This window comes from Cervus canadensis, chromosome 17 (assembly GCF_019320065.1).
Source record: "Cervus canadensis isolate Bull #8, Minnesota chromosome 17, ASM1932006v1, whole genome shotgun sequence".
NCBI classification, from domain to species: Eukaryota; Metazoa; Chordata; class Mammalia; order Artiodactyla; family Cervidae; genus Cervus; species Cervus canadensis.
This window is the reverse complement of record NC_057402.1, coordinates 6,358,918-6,381,213: the sequence shown is the minus strand read 5'-3', so window position 1 is coordinate 6,381,213 and position 22,296 is coordinate 6,358,918. Positions and strand designations below refer to the sequence as shown.

The following is a 22,296-nucleotide window of genomic DNA, read 5'->3' as shown; positions in this document are numbered from 1 at the left end:
GATGACAGAGGATGAGATGACTGGATGGAATCACTGACTCAATGGACATGAGTTTGAGTAAACCCCAGGAGTTTACTGGAGACCAGAAGTCTCCCGGCTTCTCTGTCCATGGGATTTCTGAGGCAAGAAAACTGGAGCATGTTGCCATTTCCTTCTCCAGGGGATCTTCCCAACCCAGGGATCAAAACTGTCTCCTGCATTGGCAGGTAGGTTCTTTAACACTGAGCCATCAGGGAAGTCCAAAAACCGGATTAAGCACTACAGTATTTTATAACAACATAAGGTAGCTGAAGATACTGCATGCTAACAAGGAATATGATACATAACCCCTGGGGGAGGAGTCAGCAGGGCATGTGGCTGAGGTCACCTGTTTAGACTAAGAGCCTTTCAGTGGACTGCTGCATAGATTGGATCTGCTGCTTCAGTTGTGAGTCTTCTTTGAGGGTGACAGAACAAGTGATGACAGGTCTGGAGATGCCACAGGCTTGCCCCAGGGCCTGCTTTGAGCCCCCTTCCCTTCACGAGTAGTTCTTGGCCCTCTTTAGTCACTTGGCCCAGCTCATCCAGCATTCCTGCCCAAAGTCCAGAGTTCACAAGAGGCAGCCTGATAGTTCTGCATAGGCATGTGGACACCTAGGTCAGGGCACATGGGAAGGCCCCAGAGTGGGCCTTGGTGGAGGTTTCCCATATTTGCATTCCCAGAGCTTGTGGGGCTGCAGGCCTAAAGGGAAAACAGCAGACGACAATTACAAATGATGTTGATGCCATAACAGGAGAAGCTTTGCCCAAAATAACTTTCATATCTTCACTGACCCTCCTCACCCACAAAATATAGCATTTTGTACTTTGAATAAATCTGCTTGGATGGCCCATTCTTTAAACATTGTTTTCTTTGACCACGGGCCATGTTTCTTGCGGGCCATGTTGGGTTAGCAACTAAGGACATTAAAATTCTGTTGATCTCAAGTGGAGTTTTAAGTTGAAATGATTTGTCTTGAAATAACTCCTTGAGGTTTTTCCTAAGTACTTTTTGTCCTCTGCAGTTTTCTAACTCATTATAAGTCTAAAACATTCTTTTTCTAAGAGTGTTTGTCAGACTTTGTCCTTGTCTCAAGATTCCTTTACACTCTTAAAAATTGTTGAAGACCCTAGAGAGCTTTTGTTTATGTGGGTTCTATCTACTTTTTTAGGGGTTACAACTGAGAAAGGTTTTACTTTTTTAATTAATTTTATAATATTAATAAAACCATTTCGTGTTAAAGTGAATAATTAAGAAAAGTCACTATATTTGCCCCCCCAATTTTTGTGTTTGAGAAGAGTGACACGTCTACGTTTTCACAGACCTCTTAATGCCTGCCTTAATGGCTGACAACTGGATTCTCAGTCTGTTGTGACATCACAAGTCATACAGCCTCTGGAGAACTCCACCATACACTTCTGAGAAAATTCTAATGAAAAAGATAAATAACATCTTACTATTATTATGACTAACAGTTTTGACCCCTAAGGAGTCTTGAAATCCCCCAGACCACATTTTGAGCATCAATACTGTAAGATGACAAGCTTTCCGAGTTTGATGCACAGCTTCATTCAATCCTAAGCTTTCTTCCCTTTGAAGCAGGGCCACTTCATTGCTGTTTCTCCTCCCCACCCTTCCATCTGAACTCACTTTTCTTTTGCCTGAATAATGAACACCGATTTTTTTTTTTTTAATCTGCAGATCTACTGCTGATTATTCCCTCAGTCTTAGTTGGTCCAAAATGTCATTTCGCTTTCTTCATTGAATGCTAATTTCCTCATGCATAGAATCCTAGATTGGCAGTTATATTATGGTAGACTTTCTTGCTGTTCCTCTCTTTTGTCTGTGTTCCTGAATGGTTTTTTCTAACCCAGCCTCCAATTCAGTGATTCTTCAACTGCTATAAATCAATCAAATTTCTATTTGGCTCTTTTTTCAAGTCAATTAAGTGCCTTTCTTTTGTTTCATTTTTTTTTACAATTTCCAGTTTTCTGCTTAATTTTTCAGCCTTATTTTGTGTTTCCTTGTGCATATTAAGCATGGGTCTTTTTAAAACCTACGTTTATTAGGTCCAGTGTCTGGAGTCCCTGTATTAAGTCTTTATTTATACTGTCTATTGAGTAGAATTACTATGCACGGAATTGATGCATAAAAACATGCAGAGCAAAAATGTTGATAACACAAAGAGAAATGGCAAGAAACCCAGAGGTGGGAGACTCGGCTTCTCGGCCATTAACACAGCAAGCAGAGACTCCCGTTATCAGGTAGACCAACTCGTCCTGTTTGTCCAAGACCTTCCCTGTTTCAGCGCAGGAAGTCCCACTCCCGGGCAAATCCGGACGGTTGGTCACCTTATTAAGACCCAAAACCCTGCCACGTCCCCTCCCCCAACGCTCGCGCTGTTGGCCTCCATCCGGTGGAACCGCTGGGGGCGCTGTGGTGCGCAGGCGCGGTCAGGTAGGCGCTCTGGCCAGGGGCACCGTCGCTCCTTCCGCCTTCCCGGCAGGCCCCGCGCGGCGTCTGCGCGCTGAGTGACCTTTCCGAGTCTGCGGTTCTGAGTTGGGGCTTCCTGAGCCTCTGGTCCTTGGCAGAGGTGAGTGTGTGGCCGGGATCGGGGCTCGGCGCGGGGCCACCGGGATGGTGAGGGCTGGACCGCGGGCGGCGGAGACCCGGGGCCCCGTATGGCCTCCACGGCCGCGGGCAGGAACTTCCCCGGCCCTCCCACAGCCGCACCTCGACCCCCGCTGACCTTGGGGCCCAACCGCTCCCGCTGCCCACGCGCCTTTTCCCCCGCGGCCCCCCACTGTAAAGGGAGGCCATGAAAGTCAGCCACCTCTCCCGAGGTTACGGGGCTAGTAAGTGATAGTCAGGATCCAAGCCGAGCACTTCGGCGCCACGTCTAGTGGCCTCTCGCCTTTATCCCTCAGGTTTCCTCGCTGCTCACTGTTCTCAGAGCTACCCTGTACGTATGACAAGGCCATGGGAGGGGCGAGACGGGGACCAGAAGGGGATCCGAGGTGGTGACTGCAATTGCACGGACATTCAGCCTGTGAAGCCTGGTCCGGGCTCAACGGGTCAGACGTTTCCGGTCTTATGTGTAGGTTCAGGTGACGGTTTACTGTTAACTTAGCGCTCCAGAAACTGCAGACTTAAAGGGGCACAGTGCACTCCCATCTGGCTTTTGACTAGGATGGGCCTTTGAAGGAGTGGGCGCTAATAAAACCCACGCAGATCTGGGAAACGTGGCTGGACAGAGTGGACTCAGGCAGGAGAAGTAGGGGACCTCTGGGACACTCATTTGTCCGACCTAACGTGGAAATCTTGAGTCAAAGGCAGATAGGAGGTGAGCATTAGCAGTATACCTGCCCTGTAGCAGTCTCAGATCGTTTTAAGTGAGGAGAGAAGGCCAGGGGCCTGGGCCTTGAGCAGCAGATCCAGATAACGGAAGGTTAGTTTGGTCTGTTCCTCCGGCCTCTGACCTTCCCGGTTTGCTGTGCACTTTCTTTCTAGGTCTTCCTCTGGCCTTGTTCCAAGGCCTCCAGTGGGCCTGGGCCTTGCCCTCATCTTCTTAAGCTTAAGTCCTTTGTAGAACCCCGGGAGCTTAGTACTGTTGCAGTCAGCTGGCCTTTTGCAGAGGTTCCTTCTGTGCTTGTGATCATTTACTGAGTTTTTATTCCTCACCAGGCAGTAGGCCGGGCTTCCCTGGTGACTCAAAGGGCAAAGAATGAGTCTGCAATGCTGGAGACCTGGGTTCAATCCCTGGGTGGAGAAGATCCCCTGAAGGAGGGCATGGCAACCCACTCCAGTATTCTTGCCTGGAGAATCCCCAGGGACAGAGGAGCCTGGTGTGCCACAGTCCATGGGGTCGCAAGAGTCGGACACAACTGAGCGACTGCACAGGCAGGCCAGGGTCCTTTGTGTTTCCTCCTGAAATTCCATTGAGAGCCCCGCAGGGCAAGTAGAGCTGTCTGTGGTTCACAGAAAGGGAAACCTCTGAAACGACATCTTTTGAGACTTGCCCAAGGTGGAGGGCAAAGTAGGCAGAACTCATGTAGGAACCCAAGGTTCACAGGCTTCCAAGCCCACTGGTCTTCCTTCCCAGTCAGTGCTGGACGCAGCGAGGAGAGGAATACGCTCAGCGCCTCTGAACTCTTCCCGTCTGGGGCTTCCAGAGGCCGCCTCCACGTCCTATGGCATCCTCTCTGGTGCCTTTTGAGGTGGGACTGTTGGCTTCTTGGAGTCTTGTGCTGTGACGGAGCATCCCAGTACTGCCTGGGGACAGGACGTATGAGGGCACCGCCACGTCTTCCCAGGCCACTCGGGGGCAAGCCTCCAGGCCCGGGCCTCAGCCTGGGTCTGTGCTCTCCTGGGAAGAGCTGGGAGCCAGGCCTCAGAGCAGATCCTCAGTCACGAGGCACAGATCCGGCTGGGTGAGCTCGGGCAGCTTCCTCCTGGGGTGCAGGCGATAAGCGTGTCAAGTGCTTCACAAGTGTGTAGGTTTGTGTGACAGCCTTAGGGTAAGAACCACCCTCTCTGCTGCGGCCCCCAAGGCCCTCCGTGCTCTGGCCGCCTGCCGCCCGGTGCAGCTGTGATGCCGTGTGTATGAGCGCTTGCCGTGGCGCAGCACGTGCTGTGACGCAGAGCAGCACCTCTGTCTTCCCCACAGCCCTCCGAGGGCGGTGGTGGTTTTATCCCTGCTTTAGAGATGAAGAAATCAGGATAGTTCAAGTTAGCTGGCAAGAGGGACAGTCCAGACGTGAGCCCCAGCAGCCGCCACGGCCTTCCCGAGGGCCTTCCCACTCCAGGCACGTCCTGACTGCGGGGTCTCGGCTTTGCCTCTGCTGAGGACACTGCTCCCCCTGAGCTCCTGGCTCTTTAGGAGCCGTGTCTCAGCTCCGGAAACAGTGACTGCCACCTCTTACATGCACACTTCACATCTGCTGAGTAAATAATGGTCACACGATACGGGTTTCACTCATGGAAAACCAGAGGAAACCCAAGTGAAATTCCGTGTAGCCAAGTAGAGATGTGAAAGGAACGGTTGGTGAGGCGCAATCAGCCTGGGGCTGGGGCGGCCTTGCTGACTGAAGCCAAAGCAGTGTTGCCTAGTAAGATGAGAAGTACTTAGATGTCAGTGTTCCTCACAATGATTTGAGTGGCGATAGTTTAGTAGATCACCGTGGATGTTGCAAAGCTTATTAAAAGGAAAGTGAGAGCACATAATTTTAGAGTCTCGTGAATTATGAGCAAAAGCATTGCTTTGAGAACTGCACATAAAGTTGAGCTATGTCAGTTCAGAATGTGATGGCTTTTCCTAATCAAATCCAGTAATAATTTTATTGATTAAATAAATTATTACTGCATCTCTTATGAAGTGACAGCGTCCTCTCAGGCTCTCCGAATTTAACAGTAGACTTCAAGACTGGGATGCGTGTAACACTCTGTAGGTCCTAACACTTAATTGCATAGTTGAAGTGTGCTAAGAGAATAGAACTGAAAGTTCTTTTAAAAAAAAAAAAACAACAGTGAGGTGATGGGCGTGTTACTTAACGGGACGGGGGAAGTTCATCCACAGGTGCACGTGTCAGGTCCCCACCCTGGTGTTCACCGTAAATACCGCACAGGCTTACGTGTCAGTTAGGTCTCAGTACCGCTGAACTTAAAACAGAGAAGGCCTGAGATTCACTGAATGAAGGTGGGCCCAAGCCTGGGTGTTAATGTCACAGGGAAATCACCACGTTCTTTTTCAGCATCGAGTGCAGGCAACTGTTAACACGGTGATGCAAATGTACTAGTTTTAAAGTTTTAGAAGTGTGTGGTTTTGGGCATGATTTGGGGGCACTGGTGGAGGGTAGCTTTCAGAGGCAGGCTGTCAGGGACAGTGTAGGCTGGGAGAGCGCTGGGCCTGGAGGAATGTGAAGTGGCCGAGTGCCTGGGTGGCCAGGGTCGGGGGTGTTGCCAGTGTGTGGAGCTCAGAAAGCTGTTAAGATCAGAGCCCCCACGTAGATGTTGGGATGGCTTTGGGGAGCAGGTCTGGCATAGAGGCTGCTGCCCACTGAATAGTTTGAGAAATAGGGTCAAACTTAATAAAGGGAAACGTCTTAGCAGTTAGGTTTATTAAAACAACAGTCATGGTAATACTTAACCACTGTGCTCCTTTTCAGATGCTTCAGAGTCTTATTAAGAAAGTTTGGATCCCCATGAAACCCTACTATACCCAAGTTTACCAGGAGATTTGGGTAGGAACGGGGTTGATGGCCTACATCGTTTATAAAATCAGGAGTGCTGGTAAGTTTCTTTGTTTGATTCATTAGAGGTCAGGAAGGAAATTCCTTTCAAAAGGAATCACAGTTCATATTGTAAAGAAACCATGGCCCTTAACTAGCAGGGCACACCAGAAACCCTGCTGGTCCTTTGTCAACACATGGGGCGTATGAGAGCTGTGTCAGCAATAAGAGAGATTTGAACAAGGCTTTGATATCAGGGAATTGTGACTTTTCTTAGGTGTGACAATATTCAGAGTGCATAGGAGACATCCTTAGTTTTAAGAGAGGCAGGTTAAAATTTTTAGGGGTGAAGTGTCATGGTATACACTGTTCTATTGTACCTTTTCCACTGATCTGAATGAATATTTTCATAATAAAACTTGAGGCAGAGCAACCACTTGGTTCTCAGTAGAGCAGAGATGAGGCCCAATTGTGTATGAATAAGAAAGAGTGAAGAAAGGAGAAAACTTTAAACCGCAGGACTGGAGTTTGGGATGTGGTGGGGAGTGAAGAGTCCTGCAGATCATGAAGGGCTATTTAACTGTTCAGAGAACATCTGTGGTAGAACTTTTACCACTTTGTGGCTTTGAAGCACTGTAGGATTACTATTTTCTGAAAGCATCACTTAACAGCTTTACCTAAGGTATGAACTTTTCAGCCAGATGATGATTTTAACAATAAGTTGGCTAAAGGCATTTTTGCAAAGAATTGATATGACCAATTTTTCTTTCCATTTATTTTAGATAAAAGAAGTAAAGCCTTGAAAGGTAAGATTTCTGCTTAAAATGGGTGGGGAGTGAAAAACACCATCATACCTTTTCAAGACAAGGTACCTCGTTGTTGTGAATTGAAGCCAACAGCTGTTTCAGTGAGCATTCAGGCCCAGAGGGGACATGTCAGAACATAGAGTGCTCGTCTGCTGAAGCAGAGCCTGATGTTCTGCTTCCTGTAGACTGAGCTTAAAAACCATTACTCAGCCCTTGGGCTGAGTGTAGCTCCCAGGAGTGAAGTGAGTTGATCAGAGCTAGCTGGTGCCAGCAGTAAGGGGACGCAGGAGTTATCTTTGTGAGTGGGCTGCCCTGAAAACGTAAAGTTGTACTCTGGTGCTAGATACCTCTTCACTCCCCTTCCACGTGACAGTGGAACTAGCCGTCTGAGCCCTAGACAGACGCGGGGCTGGCCCGTGAGCGTGGGGAGGGGCACTTCCATGCCCTCGCTCTCTGTGCCCAGGCGGGTTCCCCGGACCCTCCGTGTGCGTTGCCGTAGACACAGCCCTCCTGTCACCTCCTGGTACCGGAAGTCGTCCTTCACACCCCTGGCTTGTCGGTGCGGGCTTACATGATGGACTGCAGCCTGCCCTTCCCTCCCCTCCTAAACTGTCTCTATGTTGTGCTTCTCTTTGGAAAGCTTCCAGCCCCGCGCCGGCTCACGGTCATCACTAACCAGCTTTCCACGGACGGGACATCGGCCTGGCTGTGCTCTGGGAACGTGGGACCCCGTGTTGACGTGTTGCAGCGCCGCTGCCCTGGGGCATGAATAAACGTACCTGTGAGACCCACGCTGTCTGCACCCGTGTCCCTCCCTGCGCCCCTCGCCCGCCCTCCGCCCGCCCCGCCCCGAGCAGGTCTGCACGGCAGGTCGGCCGTCCTCAGGGGCCCTGAGGGGCTGAGGAGTACGCACCGCAGTGAGTCGGGGGTCACATCCAGGCACTCAGGCCCCAAGGTCAGTAAATGTTTGTTGAGCAGGTGCTTCTGACGCTTGGTGCTGTGACCTCGCTGAGCCTCCCTTTCTCACCTGGAAAATGAACAGGGACGTTCTGACAGGGTTACTGTGGAGCTTAGTAAGAGGAGGTGTGGAAAAGCATGTGTTACTCAAACTGTACAAGGCTTTAGAGGTAAGGCAGTGCTAAATCACATAGTAGGTGGAATGAGAGACTCCGGGAGAAGATTTTGTCCAGAAGTCACTTATAAAGCAAGATACATAATAAAAAAAAAAAATCAATTGATATTTCTTTTAGCTTGACTGATAGCAAATGAACACCGCATAATGTTTTTCTCCATCTAAGACAATTACCAAAACCCCTAGAACTGCATTCAAAAAGTAGATCCTGAAGCAGTAAGCGTAGGGTAGAAGTGCAGGTGGTGGTGTCTACCTGTTGAATAAAAATGGTGGCCCAGGTCTTGGGCCTGGTCTCTGGCCAGCTTCTCTTCTCCTAAGAGCAGTGACCATCCCTGCTTTTCATTTGTTCTCCAGGACTAGTGTCAAGTCAGGCCCATGGATGCTGCCTGAGAAACGGCTGCCACTCTCAAAGGGGGTCTCTGAGCCTTGGTTTCTGTTGTAAAACAGGGATAAAACCCACTTTTCAGCCTCGCCGGCTGCAACAGGAAGCTGGCGTGAAAGTGTCACAGTCCCAGAGGGCCTTGGCGTTGGAGCTGGGAGCAGGGGTCCATTCTCTTGCAGGAACAGCATTTTCTCTGATAACTGCCTCCAGAGGATGAGTCAGCTCTGCAATTGAAAAGGACCTCATTTTAAAATTTGCTCATCGGGCCGTCTGTCTGAGACGGCATCCCCTGGAGGGCTGTCAGCAGGGACTAGCAGGCCCAGCGTTTGCAGCTCCCTTGGGTGTAGAAGAAGCCTGAGAACTTGTTTCTCACAGGTTCCCAGGACCACACTTTGAGAACTGCTGATCCATACAAAAAACGCACCCTACCCAGAACCCTTAAGGTCCACTCCACCAGCGTTCAGCCACATTCCCCACGGTGCTGCCCGTCAGCAATGCAGTCCTGAGAACCTAGCGAGGTGGGGCTGTCGTCCCGTATTACAGAGGAGACTGGGGCTGAGGGGGGCAGTGACGCGCCAGGGGTTGGCCAGCCAGGGCTGGGACCAGGACTTGACTCTGGGAGCCTGAGCTCTGTCCGGAGGAGAAGGTGAGGCCGGGAACAGGCCCTGGTGTCAGCAGAGGCATTGGCGTGCAGGAGGCTCCGTTTGCTGCCTGCAGGTTCCCGTAGTTACAGTCGTGGGGAAACAGCCATCTGTAAAAGATGCTCCCCACTCATCCAGGACCTGTGCGGAAAGTGGGCTGAGGGGCTGTTGGGACTGTGGCCCTGTGGCTCATGAGTGATGCACAGAGGCGAGACCCACCCCTGGAGATGAACCAGCTGGTTTTTTTCTTTCCTTTTTTTTTTAATTGAGTTTTTTACAATATCGTTTGTGTTACGTTTTGATTCTTTTTGGTCACATGGCATCTGGGGTCTTAGCTCGCTGACCAGGAATTGAACCCTCATCCCCTGCATTGGAAGGTGCAGTCTTAACTGTTGGACCAGCAGGGAAGTCCCACCAGCTGGTTTCTTGTCCCTGAGTCCTAAGTGGAGGCAGGGAGGTAGGTTGTAGACAGAGGCACTTTTATTGCTGCTCAGAACCCTCTTGCTGTTTGCGCCCAAGGCAGCCTGTAGGGGGAGCTGGTGCTCGCTGCCAGCCCGTCATCACCAGGCTTCCTGTGGGCGCTGAGCACCAAGCTGGGACGGCCTGGAGTGGTGCTGGGGGCGGGGAGGGGAGCGTTCAGAGCAGCTCTGAGGCGTCTGCAGAAGCAGAGAGGGCCTCGAGCTCAGCTGCGAGTGAGAGCTGCCAGTTTCCTTTCCAGACGGTGCTCCAAGGGGGCCGTTTATCCTGAGGTCTCCCTGCCCTGGTCCTTGCCTAGTCCTCTGCTCTTCACCGTAACCGTGGCGCATCCTGAGGCAGGCGGGGGAGAACACAGCTCCAGCATCTGAAGGGCTAACTTTGAACAATGTTTCAGCCTCAAAGAAGCCTCTGGGAGGAGGCACATGTTTCTAACTTGTCATTGTATATCCCAGGGGTGCAGGCGCCCCAGTCTAGCTGTAAAGCAGCTGTGAGGTGATTGATCATACATTCCAGATTCATGTGGAGGACACTAACTCACCTCTTTCCACCTGGTATCTCATGTAGGACCAGGTGTTAGCAGTAGGCAGTCGGTGAAAGCAACAGCTTGTACTTTGAGAAAATAAATAAAATGGAAACCCTTTAGCTGAACTGGTGAAGAAAAAAAAATAGTATCAAGAATGAGGGAGCTGCCATTACTATAGATTCTAAGATATTGAAAGGATAAGGAGGACTTCCTGGTGGCCCAGTGGACAGCAGTCCACCTACCAATGCAGGAGACCGGTCCCGTTCCTGATCCAGGGAGACCCCGTGCGCCCCGAGGCGGCCGAGCCGTGCGGCGCCAGTACTGAGCCGGAGCTCCGGAGCCCTGCCTGCAACGAGAGGCCGCAACGGCGGAGAGCCCACGCACCCCAACCAAAGGCCCCTGCTTACCACGGCTACGGAAGCCCCACGCACAGCCACGAAGGCCCAGCCTGGCCAGTAACAAATAGGTCAAGGGGGTATCACAAGAGCTCTAGACCAGAAAATTCTACAGGGTGTGTGAAGTGGACAGATTCTTACACAAACCACTAAAGCTCACTCCAGAAGAAATGGAAACTGAGCAGCGCTGCGTCTGTTAAAGAAGTGTGGCCTGTAGTTGAAAACTCTCAAACAGAGGCTCCAGGCTCAGATGGCTTCCCTGGTGTGTCACACCAAATTTTGATGAAATAATAACCAATTGTACACCAATTCTTCCTTAGTATAACAGGGGGAAAGACTCCCCGACTCATTCTGTGAGATCAGCACCAGCTGCTCTCAGGGAATGGAAAGTAGAATGACATTAAAAATCATTCACCAGTACTCCTTCCTGAATGTAGATGCCAAAGTCTTCAACAAAATTGTAGCAAATTAAATCCCATCAAAAGTAAAAAGAAGAATCATGACCAATGTTTAAGATTTAAAAAGGTTTAAGATTCAAAACTCAATGGGACATGTAGGAATTCCCACGTAGCACAGCTGGTGAAGAATCCACCTGCAATGCAGGAGACCCCGATTCGATTCCTAGGTTGGGAAGTTCCAAGAAACCCTGACTAGGATTAGGCGTAAGGTTATACTAGCAGATCCCCCAAGAGAAGAATCTGGCAAACAGCAGAAAACATACTGATTCTTAAGAACAAAGACAACACAACCCTCAGCTGACTGCTAGTCTGTCTACAAGATTGTTTTCTCCAGGGAGTAGTAATCACTGGCATGCTGTTTAATAGGCATGCATGCTGACCTGTATTTTTTAATACATGTTATAATGCCAAAACTAAAATAGTACTAGGGAAGGGATGGAGTGGGAGGTTGAGCTTTGCAGATGTAATAAGAATCGGTTGAGCTTTGCAGATGTAATAAGAATCCATATGGAAATTAACATTGTAAATGAACTATACATCAATTGAAATAGTTATTTCTTAGGGCATTATGCTGTTAATATAGCAGAAATAAGGAGAAATAAGGTGTTCTTTGCTTAACTAAGGAAAAAAAATCAACGTAGCTCATCATATTACAATAACAAGGAAAAACTGGTCATCTCAAGAGATGACAAAAGAATTAGACAAAATTAAGCATCCATTCATGTCAAGTTTCTCATCTAGGCAAGGATAGAAAACGACGCCCACAATATAAGTGCATCTATAAGTGCGTCTACTTCCAGCGAAGGTCATCCTCGGTGGTGAGACTGACTGCGTTCCCTTTATGATTGGGACGATGAGGCTATCTGCTCTCATCACTCGTATTCCATGTCGGGCTGGAAGTCCCGGCCATTCCAGCGGAGCAAGATAAAGACGTAAAAACACATGGAGAATGGGGTACAGTAGAACTATGCACAGACAACATGAGCGTGTGTAGAAAACCTTAAGTCATCTTCCATAAAGCCGCCAACTCTATTAAATAGTGTTTAGCAAGTCTGCAGGATCAAATGTCAAAATACAAAAATCAGTTGTATTTCTCTGACAAGCCTAGACAGCGTATTAAAAGGCGGAGACATCACTTCGCCGACAAAGGCCCACCTAGTCTAGTCACGTGCTGCTAGGTGGCTCCCTGAAGCCCCGGCCGCTGCCCCGCCCCAGCGAGTGAGGCGGCAGGTCTGGGGCGGGGCCTGGGGACCTGCGTTTCCCAGGGGTTCCCAGGCGCTGCCGCCGCTGCAGGAGCCCCGGGACCCCGTCCTGAGAGCTGCCGCTGGGGCCGAAGCCATTGCAGAGAGGACCCCTCGGCTGCTCCCCTTCGGAAGGACCCGCAGCCCCGTCCAGTGCGAGTGAGCCGTCTCTGCTGGACCACTGGCTCCATGGTGCGGAGCTCGAGGGCAGGGTCTGCGCAGGGAGGGCAGGGCCTCCCTTCCGTCCTGAAGGTTGGTGGGGGCCTCGAGGCACTGCCCGCGGCTCAGGGCACCGCTGACTCGCGGCAAGGGGGTCTGTAGGGATGGAGGGCCAGGGGCGCCTCGGCACGCGGGGTGGGCTTCGGAGCCGCTGCGGCTCCCTGGGTGGCGGCACGGGAGGCCTCAGTGCTGGATTCACTGGCAGAGTCACTGGGTTTCAAGGCCACTGGCTTTCTGCCGTTTTCAAAAGGCAGAACGGCCGCACCTTAAGGGCAGTGTCTGCTCTGAGTCCTGCGTTGTTCGCAGCAGGCAGACCTCGGCCGGAGGCCAGGCGGCTCCTCTGCGCCGTGGTCCCCGCGGGAGCCCCTCTGGGGGCCTCCGCCAGGCTCCTGGGCGCTTGAGGACGCCGGCAGGCCGTCACGACACCGCTAAGTCACGGGCTGGGCCGTCAGGTCACTTGAAGGAAGGTGTTGTGAAGGGCGGGAGGCTGTGGTGGCCGTGCTGAGGCCCCGTGTGCGGGCCTTGTCCTCGGCACCCCTGGGGTTCCTCTCACGCTCATCGGAAGGGTGTCAGGAGGCTGAGGACGGCCCGTCAGAAGCCGACGCCAGGCGGGGACGCAGATGCAGGTGCTCCTTGGGGACATGTCCCGGGAGAGACCGGGAGGTGGAAAGGAGCAGGCCTGGTTTAACACAGTCTGGAGGAGGAAGAAGCCAACCCGGGGGACCCCGGGGAGTGGCCACTCTGGCGGTCATGCAAGCCCAGCACTCCTGGCCCTCCTGGGACCGGCCCCAGAAGCAGCGTTGTGGGGGCTGCCCTGGGGGAGACCGGCAAAGCCGGGAGTGCACTCAGGGCCGGGAGTGGACAGGGGTCTGGAGCTGTAGTGACAGGCTCCACCTCATCTGGGTCCTCCCCAGACCCTTCAAGCTAGGGAGGAACTTGTCCTCGCAATTATTCTTTCAAGAAATTCTTGTCATCTACCAACGAAGATGTGTAATGATTAAAAGAGTGTAGTTATAATAATAATGGAAAAATCTGAAAAAGAATATGTCTGTGTACGTATAACTGAATCACTGTCTATATTCTTGAAACCAACACAACACTGTAACTTAATTATACTTCAATTTAAAAAAATAAAAGAGCTTAGTGATACCAGAAGGGTGTATGCAAAAGAGCTTAGGCCAACGCTCACCATGAAGAGAGAAGACCCAAGTAAACAAAATAAGAAATGAAACAGGAGAAATCACAATTGATACCAAAGAAACACACACAAAAACTAATACTATGAACAATCATATGCCAACACCAGTTGGACAACCTAGAAGAAATAGACCACTTTCTAGAAACGTGTGGTGGGTTTAGTTGCTAAGTCATGTCTGACTCTTGCAACCCCGTGGCTCCTCTGTCCATGGGATTCCCCAGGCAAGAATACTGGAGTAGGTTGCCATCTCCTCCTCGAGGGCATCTCCCCAACTCAGGGATTGAACCCTCATCTCTTACATTGCAGGCAGATTCTTTACCACTAAGCCACCAGGGAATCCTGTCAGAGTCCACTGAAACTGAACATAGAGGAAATAAACAACTTGGACAGGCCAACCACTGGAAGTGAAATAGAATCTGTAAACAAACTCCCTACAGACAAAAGTCCAGGACCAGGTGGCTTCACTGGTGAATTTTACCAAACATACAAATAAGAACTCCTACTGATTCTTCTCAAACTCTTTCAAGAGATTAAGAGGAGGAAACACTCCTAAAGACATTCTATGAAGCCACCATCACCCTGATACCAAAGCAGATAAAATTACAGGTCAAAATCTTTGATGAATACAGGTGCAAAAATTCTCAACAAAATGTTAGCAAACTGATTCCAACAACACATAAAAAAGATATACCACGACCAAGCTGAATGCATCCCAGGGTGACAAGGATAATTCAGCATACCCAAATCAATCAGTGTGATATACCAACCTCACAAAAGAAAAGACAAAACCACATGATCATCGTTACTACAAACAAAGCTAGTGGAGGTGATGGAATTCCAGCTGAACCATTTCAAATCCTGTAAGATGATGCTGTTAGACTGCTGCACTCAATGTGCCAGCAAATTTGGAAAACTCAACAGTGGCCACGGGACTGGAAAAGTTTCATTCCAATCCCAAAGAAGGGCAATGCCAAAGAATGTTCAAACTACCATACAATTCTGCTCATTTCACATGCTAGTAAGGTAATGCTCAAAATCCTTCAAGCTTGGCTTCAGTAGTACGTGAACCAAGAACTTCCAGATAGACAAGCTGGGTTTAGAAAAGGCAGAGGAACCAGAGATCAAATTGTCAGCATCCATTGGATTGTACAGAAAGCAAGGGAGTTCCAGAAAAACATCAGCTTCATTGACTACGCTAAAGCCTTTGACTGTGTGGATCATAACAAACTGTGGAAAATTCTTAGAAAGATGGGAATACCAGACCATCTTACCTGCCTCCTGAGAAACCTGTATGCTGATCAAGAAGCAACAGTTAGAACCAGACATGGAACACAAGTCTTGTTCAAAATTGGGAAAGGAGTATGTCAAGGCTGCATATTGTCACCCTGTTTATTTAACTTCTATGCAGAGTACATCATGCAAAATGCTGGTCTGGATGACTTACAAGCTGTAATCAGGATTGCTGAGAGAAATATCAACAATCTCAGATATGCAGATGATACCAATTTAATGGCAGAAAATGAAGAGGAACTTGATGAGGGTGAAAGAGGAGAGGGAAAAAGCTGACTTAAAACTTAACATTCAAAAATTTAAGATCATGGCATCTGGTCCCATCACTTCATGGCAAATGGCTGGGGAAACAGTGGAAACAGTGACAGATTTTATTTTCTCGGGCTCCAAAATCACTGCAGATGATGACTGCAGTCATGAAATTAAAAGACACTTGCTCCTTAGAAGGAAAGCTGTGACAAACATGGACAGTGTATTAAAAAGCAGAGACATAACTGCTGACAGAGGTCCGTATAGTCAAAGCTATGGTTTTTCCAGTGGGCATGTACAGATGTGAGAGTTGGACCATAAAGGCTGAACACCAAAGAATTTATGCTTTCTAATTATGGTGCTGGAGAAGACTCTTGAGAGTCTCTTGGACAGCAAGGAGATCAAACCAGTCAATCGTAAAGGAAATCAACCCTGAATATTCACTGGAAGGACTGATGCTGAAGCTGAAGCTCCAATACTTTGGCCACCTGACGGGAAGAGCTGACTCACTGGAAAAGACCCTGATGCTGGGAAAGACTGAAGGTAAGAGGAGAAGGGGACGACAGAGGATGAGATGGTTGGATGGCATCACTGAAACAACGGACATGAGTTTGAGCAAGCTCCGGGAGATGGTGATGGACGGGGAGGCCTGGCGTGCTGCAGTCCACGGGGCCACAGAGTCAGACATGACTTAGCAACTGAACAACAGAGCAAGAAACAAGTGGAAAAGAAGTATTTTAAATGCCATTTAAAATATTATTCTGGGGCAAGGCCATATGTATGGATACATTTGATAAAAGATGTGCAAGACCTGAAAAGTGAGAACTATGAAACAGCACTGAGAGAAATTAAGACAAATAAATGGAGAGATGTACTCATGGATAGGGCTTCCCTGGCTCTCCAGATTCTTTCAGACAGTAAAGAACCTTCCTGTAATTGGGAAGACCTGAGTTCAATCCCTGGGTCAGGAAGATCCCTGAAGGAGGGCCTGGCAACCCACTCCAGCATTCTTGCGTGGAGAATCCATGGACAGAGAAGCCTGGTAGGCTACAATCCATGGGGGTCCCGAAGAGTCAGACATGCCTGAAGCAACTAACTCTTTCACACACTCATGGATAAGAAGACTCAGTCATGTTAAGATGTCAAGCATCTTCAAATTGACCTATAGATTCAAGACAATTCCAATCAAATCCCCAGCAGGCTTTTATAGAAATTTCCAAGCATATCCTAAAATGTATATATACGTGATTGTTCATAGCAATTTCCTTAATAATAACCAAAAATTGGGAGGAGGGGAAATCAAATGTCCATCAGCAAATGAGTGATAAATTGGAATATCCATACAGTGGATGATTCCTCAGCAATGAAATCTATTATCAATACATACAGCATGGGTCAGTCTCTGGATAACCATGCTGAGTGACAAAAAAAACTAGGAAAGAAGACATACGGTGTGATTCCACTTATAATCAGTTCTAGAAAATATGCACGAATGTGTAGCAACATGAGAGGCACCGGTGGTTGCCTGCAGTGGGAGGGTGGAGCCCAAAGGGCAGGAGGAGACTGGAGTTGACGGAGGTGTTCATTTCCTTGATTACAGCGATGGTTTGACGAGTATATACATATGTCAAAACATAAATTGTACATTTTAAACATGAAGTTTATTGTACATCAATTATATCTCAATAAAGCTGTCACGGGCTTCCCAGGTGGTGCGGTGGTAAAGATTCTGCCTACCAGTGCAGGAAACACAGGAGACTTGGGTTCAATCTCTGAGTTGGGAAGAACCCCTGGAGGAGGAAATGGTAACCCACTCCAGTATTCTTGCCTGGAAAATCCCATGGACAGGGGAGCCTGGCGGGCTATAGTCCACGGGGCCACAAAGAGTCAGACACGACTGAGCACGTGTGCAAAGCTGTAAAAACGATTTTTAAATTTCTAGTCAGACCCCTTCAAAAAATAAAGATGTGGTTCAGTGACTGAACCGAAGAGGCTGGCATGCCAAATCCCATGAGTTCAGCCTCCACTCACCTTCACTTGAGCAAAGTGTGTCTCAGCAGATGGAGATGATGTGGGTTTTTCAGATGCAAGAGTAATATTAAAATACTTGAGGAGTCCTGAAATTTAAGTATGTGCATTTAGAAGTACACATTCACAAAATAAATGAGGAGGTGATTGTACGTAATCCTTACTCAGTAATACAAACTTAAGATACGTGTGAACTTGCAAACGACAAAAACTGGCCAAGTTGAGAAGTAAATGAGCTATCAATAAACCTAAAACTTTTTATCAGTCTTTCATGAGTAAAACTTCCTTTCTCTTCATTTCAATGCATAAGCTTCACTGTAATCACAGGTTGAATTCAAAACAATTCACTTAGGGTTGATTTGGGAGCAAAACGTACTCAGAATAAACACAGCAGAGTCTATAGTTGTCACATATGTAAAGGGGCTCCTATCACCATAGCACTCAGGCGTCCGGTGGGGAAGCCGTCCTGGGAATTGCGCCCTCTGTTGGAGAGAAAGTGGCGGTGCCCACGATCCCGTTCAAGACTGAGTCCTCCAAGGGGAAAAGCTCTAAGGAGTTTAACCCAGAGTGTCCCAGCTGCGTGAGACCTAGAAGCCTCTTCCTCCCGGAGTACAGTTAGGCATCGCCAGGTGTCCTGCCTAAATCTCTTCTCCGAGAGGCTTTGGCCCTGAAATCTTTTTTTTTTTTAAGCTTTTTTGAAGTATAGCTGATTTACAGTGTTACTAATTAATGCTCCACAGCCAAGTGACTACTAGGTATGTATGCTTTTTCACATTCTCTTCCATTTTGGTTTATCACAGGATGTTGAACACTGTTCTCCGTGCTCCACAGGAGGACCTTGTTGTTTTATCCATTCTCTGTGTGACAGTTTGCTTCTGCCAATCCCAACCTCCCAATCCTTCCCTCCCCCCCCCACCACCACAAGACTGTTCTCTATGTCTGTGAGTCTGTTCCTGTTTCATAAATAAATTCCTCTGTGTCATGTTGTAAGTTCCACACATAGGTGATGTCATATGCTATTTGTCTTTCTCTTTGTGAATTTGCTTCATATGATGATCTCTAGGTCCATTCATGGGTTTGTTTGTTGTTGTTTTTTTTTTTAATATTTATTTGGCTGCGCCAGGTCTTAGCTGTGGCTCATAGGATCTTTTATTTGTGGCATGCGAACCCTTAGTTGCAGCATGTGGGATCTAGTTCCCTGACCAGGGATTGAACCCGGGCCTCCTACATTGGGAGCACAGAGTTTTAGCCACTGGACCACCAGGGAAGTCCCTATAGACTTTCTGATGACGGCCATTCTGACTGATGTGAGGTTGGTACTGCACTGTAGTTTTTATTTGCATTTCTCTAATAATTAGCAGTGATGAGCATCTTTTCATTGCCTATTGGCCATCTTGATGTCTTCTCTGGAGAAATGTCTATTTAGGTCTTCTGCCCATTTTTCATTCTGTTGTTTGTTTTTGTTTCTTTGTAATTGCATTATAGGAGCTGTTTGTATATTTTGGAAATTAGGCCCTGGTCAGTTGCATCATTTGCAAATATTTTCTCCCAGTCCATAGATTGTCTTTTTGTTTCATTTATGGTTTCCTTTGCTATGTAAAAGCTTGTAAGTTTGATTAGGTCCCATTTATTTCTTCTTGCTTTTATTTCTATTGCCTTGGGCGACTGACCTAAGAAAATATTGGTGTGATTTATGTCACAGAATGTTTTGCCTGTGTTCTCTTCTTTATGGTGTCTTAGATTTAAGTCTTTAACCTATTTTGAGTTTATTTTTCTGTATGGTGTGAGAGAAAGTTCTAACCTCATAGGTTTATATGCAACCGTCCAACTTTCCAGCACCACTTGCTGAAGAGACTGTCTTTTCCCCACTGTGTATACTGTCTCCTTTATCAAAGATTAACTGACCGTCGTGTGTGGGTTTATTTCTGAGCTGTATGTTCTGTTCCACTGATCTGTGTGTCTGTTTTTGTGCCAGCACCATGCTGTTTGGCCTCCCCAGGTAGCTCAGGGGTAAAGAATTTGCCTGCCAATGCAGGAGATGTAGGTTCAGTCCCTGGGTTGGGAAGATCCCCTGGAGAAGGAAATGGCAACTCCAGTATTCTTGCCTGGGAAATCCCATGGACAGAGGAGGCTACAGTCCATGGGGTCACAAAAGAGTCAGACACGACTTAGCAACTAACCAGCAGTCGTGCTGTTTTGATTACTGTAGCACCGAAGTATTGTCTCAAGTCTGAGAACGTTCTCCCTCCAGCTTTGTTCTTTTTTCTAGGATGGCTTTGGCAGTTCTGGGTCTTTCATGTTGTTTTTGTTGTTCAATCACTAAGTCATATTCTACTCTTTGTGACTCCAACATGCCAGGCTTCCCTGTCTTAGGAGATTCTGATCACAGTCAGAATTTTCAAGACCTGGGAAGAGCCCGCCTCTGAAGGAAGCCTGGAGCAGAGGCTGTGGCAAGGCCGTCAGCCACCTGGTTCTGCCCAGGCAGTGAGTCACGGCGGGCACACTAGGTTTTCCTAACACCGGGCCCAGATGTCACTGGGGAGCGGCTGCAGGTCCGAGCACTGGTCTCCTTTCCCTCCCCTGCCCCCCATTCCTGGCCGAGGCTGGGAGCCCCACCCTACCAGTGCGGGGGGGCCACAGTCAGTCTTGTGGCCCTAGACTCCATTTCTGGTGGACTTGGGCCCAGGGTCGTCTCTCCTCCAACCCCCAGTGCATCCAGGCAGTAGGCTGGGCTGTCGTCTGCCTCCCAGCCCTGATTTGAGCATGAAGCTGGGCGTCAGAGGTCCTGCTTGGTTCCGTCCTCTCTAGGAGGCCGACTATCTTCCAGTCCCCCATTTGTGGTCAAGTGTGTGTATAACAAATATGGAGCTAGTGTCACAACTGACCAGAACCTCCCGAGCAACCCCCCCCCGCAACCCATGTGGTCTCTGTTCTCGCCAGAACGCTCTCACAGGTGGGCCACACCCCACACCCACTGCCAGGCGCCAGCATCGCAGCCTGTGAGCCAGTGAGAGCCGACCCGTGTTTCCCAGGAGGTGGACGTTGGACCCACACTGGACCAGCCCAGAACCGCCCCCCTGTGCAGGGGCCAGCCCGGCTCCACCCCTGCCCCTCCTGTAAACCCAGACAGGCCAGGAGGAGAGCAGCCCCGGGGTCCACAGGTGTCTGTCCCAAATGCTCTCACTGGGCCTGTCCACTCATGTAGGCCCAGGAGGGACAGGGGGTCCCTGGAAACCCCAGGAAAGCACTGGGGCCCCTGGGCCTCCTGGAACCAGAATTGGCTCTGGGAGGTGGAAGCTCTCCGCATCCCCCCAGGCCCCACAGCACGTCTTCCCCCTGGTGCCTGAGCCGCCCACTCCTCTCCTCTTGGCCCGAGGACACGGCCGTGATGCCGTGAGGGGCCCATGTGACACTTTTGCTGCACTGCCCTCCTCCCTGGGGCCTCTCCCTCTCTTCCTGGTCCAGATACCTGCAGGGGACATCCGACTGGCCCAGTCCCATCTTTCTACACCAGGCCAGCGGGCACAGCCATCCTGCGCACGGCCTGCCTTCAGGTCCAGTGTCGAGCAGAGACTGGAAGCGACTTTCCTTCACGACAGCTCTGACCATCACCTCTCACTCCATCATTGAGCAGGCTTTGAAAATTTTGATTTGTAAAGCTCCCCAGTGGGTGTGTCAAGCATGCCAACGCAAGGCCCCTGACCCAGAAGTCCAGGTTTGGTGGCGGTTGCCGTGGCTGCGGGTTGGGCCCTGGTGCCAAGAGCCAGCCTGGACGTCTGCAGTGCCCCCTTCTCCAGCCAGGAGCCCAAGTCAGCTCATATTCGCTCCCAATGGGAACTGAACAGACAGGTTTCTCACCTCCCAGAGGAAAAAAAAGTTTGCTAAGCCTCTGGTTTCACTGCCCAGATAGTGAGGACTCCCTGTTCACTTCTGCTCTTCTTCAGGGAAGGCTGAGGGTGGCCCACGCAGGACCAGCGTTCTGGGGGGGGACTTGGGGCCCCAGGGAAAGCCATGGCCAGCTTCTCTGACCACCACAGGGAGCAGTTAATAACCACTTGGGCTGGCAGAGGCCTACCTTTCTTCCAGGAAATTAGTTCAGGAGAGCTTGGTGACCTGGATCAAGTCTCCTGTTAAAGAGTAACTTACACCCCATATTACATTCAAGTCCCGGGAGTAAATATCCAGGGGAAGTGTTTATTTTAACGGGGAACAAAGCATCCTTTGTGGGCCAGCTCCGCCAGCGCCCGGATCTCCTTAGATAGGAACTGGCTGGCCCAGCCCCCTGGGAACATGCAGCCTTGTGGTTGACCAGTTAACCTTTCTGAGTGGGTTTACACACTGTGGTCTTTGCTCTCCCTGAGTGCAGGGTCAATAGAGCTGTCAGCAGCCCCTGCAGGCCCCTCAGGTCCAAGTTGGACAGGATCCCTGTCCATGTGTGGTCTCTCCCCTTATCTGGAGTGAAAGTATCATGCACCCTCTGAATGGTCCATCCAAACCCGGACATGCCATGTGGGCCTCACCTCTGCGGGGCTCACGGTGTCACCTAGCCTCTCCTGGAGGCAGCACCATAGATCTGCCAGCTCTGAGCAGCCCCCCAACTGGCTGCATCTCTGTACCTCCCAGGAGGCAGTGCTGCTAGAATACACTCTTTCTGGGCCCCAGCCTGGATGACTCAATTAAATTCCTAGGGGTGAGTCTGGGACTTGTACTTTAAAAAAAAGGAAAGAAAAAACAACTTTCTTTGCCTGATTCAAAACAATGTAAGGAGAATTGTGCAGAGTATAAATAAAACAAGATGGGCATGAATTGAGTTGATCATTGATATGGGGATATGAAAGTTCATTATAAACCCTGTAACAAGCCTGATGGAAAATATTAACAATGTTTCACATGAAAAATTTCTAAATGCTCCCCAAGAGATTCGCCTCTGCAGCCAGATTGAGAACCCCAGAAAGTGAGCCCCATGGGCCTCGACAGGACTGAGCCGGCTTGCTGGAGATGTAGACCGACC

The 22,296-nt window shown here is 49.4% G+C and overlaps 1 protein-coding gene across 1 annotated transcript; it reads left to right on the top strand.

Annotated features, from left to right (window-relative positions):
* Nucleotides 1-2,460: 2,460 nt before the first annotated feature.
* ATP5MJ (ATP synthase membrane subunit j) lies at nucleotides 2,461-7,843 on the top strand. The gene is made up of 4 exons (XM_043489372.1): nucleotides 2,461-2,612; nucleotides 6,184-6,307; nucleotides 7,029-7,052; nucleotides 7,693-7,843. Exons 2-4 carry the CDS (start codon nucleotides 6,184-6,186, stop codon nucleotides 7,725-7,727), a joined length of 183 nt encoding a protein of 60 aa, XP_043345307.1. The 5' UTR covers nucleotides 2,461-2,612; the 3' UTR covers nucleotides 7,728-7,843.
* The last annotated feature ends 14,453 nt before the right edge of the window (nucleotides 7,844-22,296 follow it).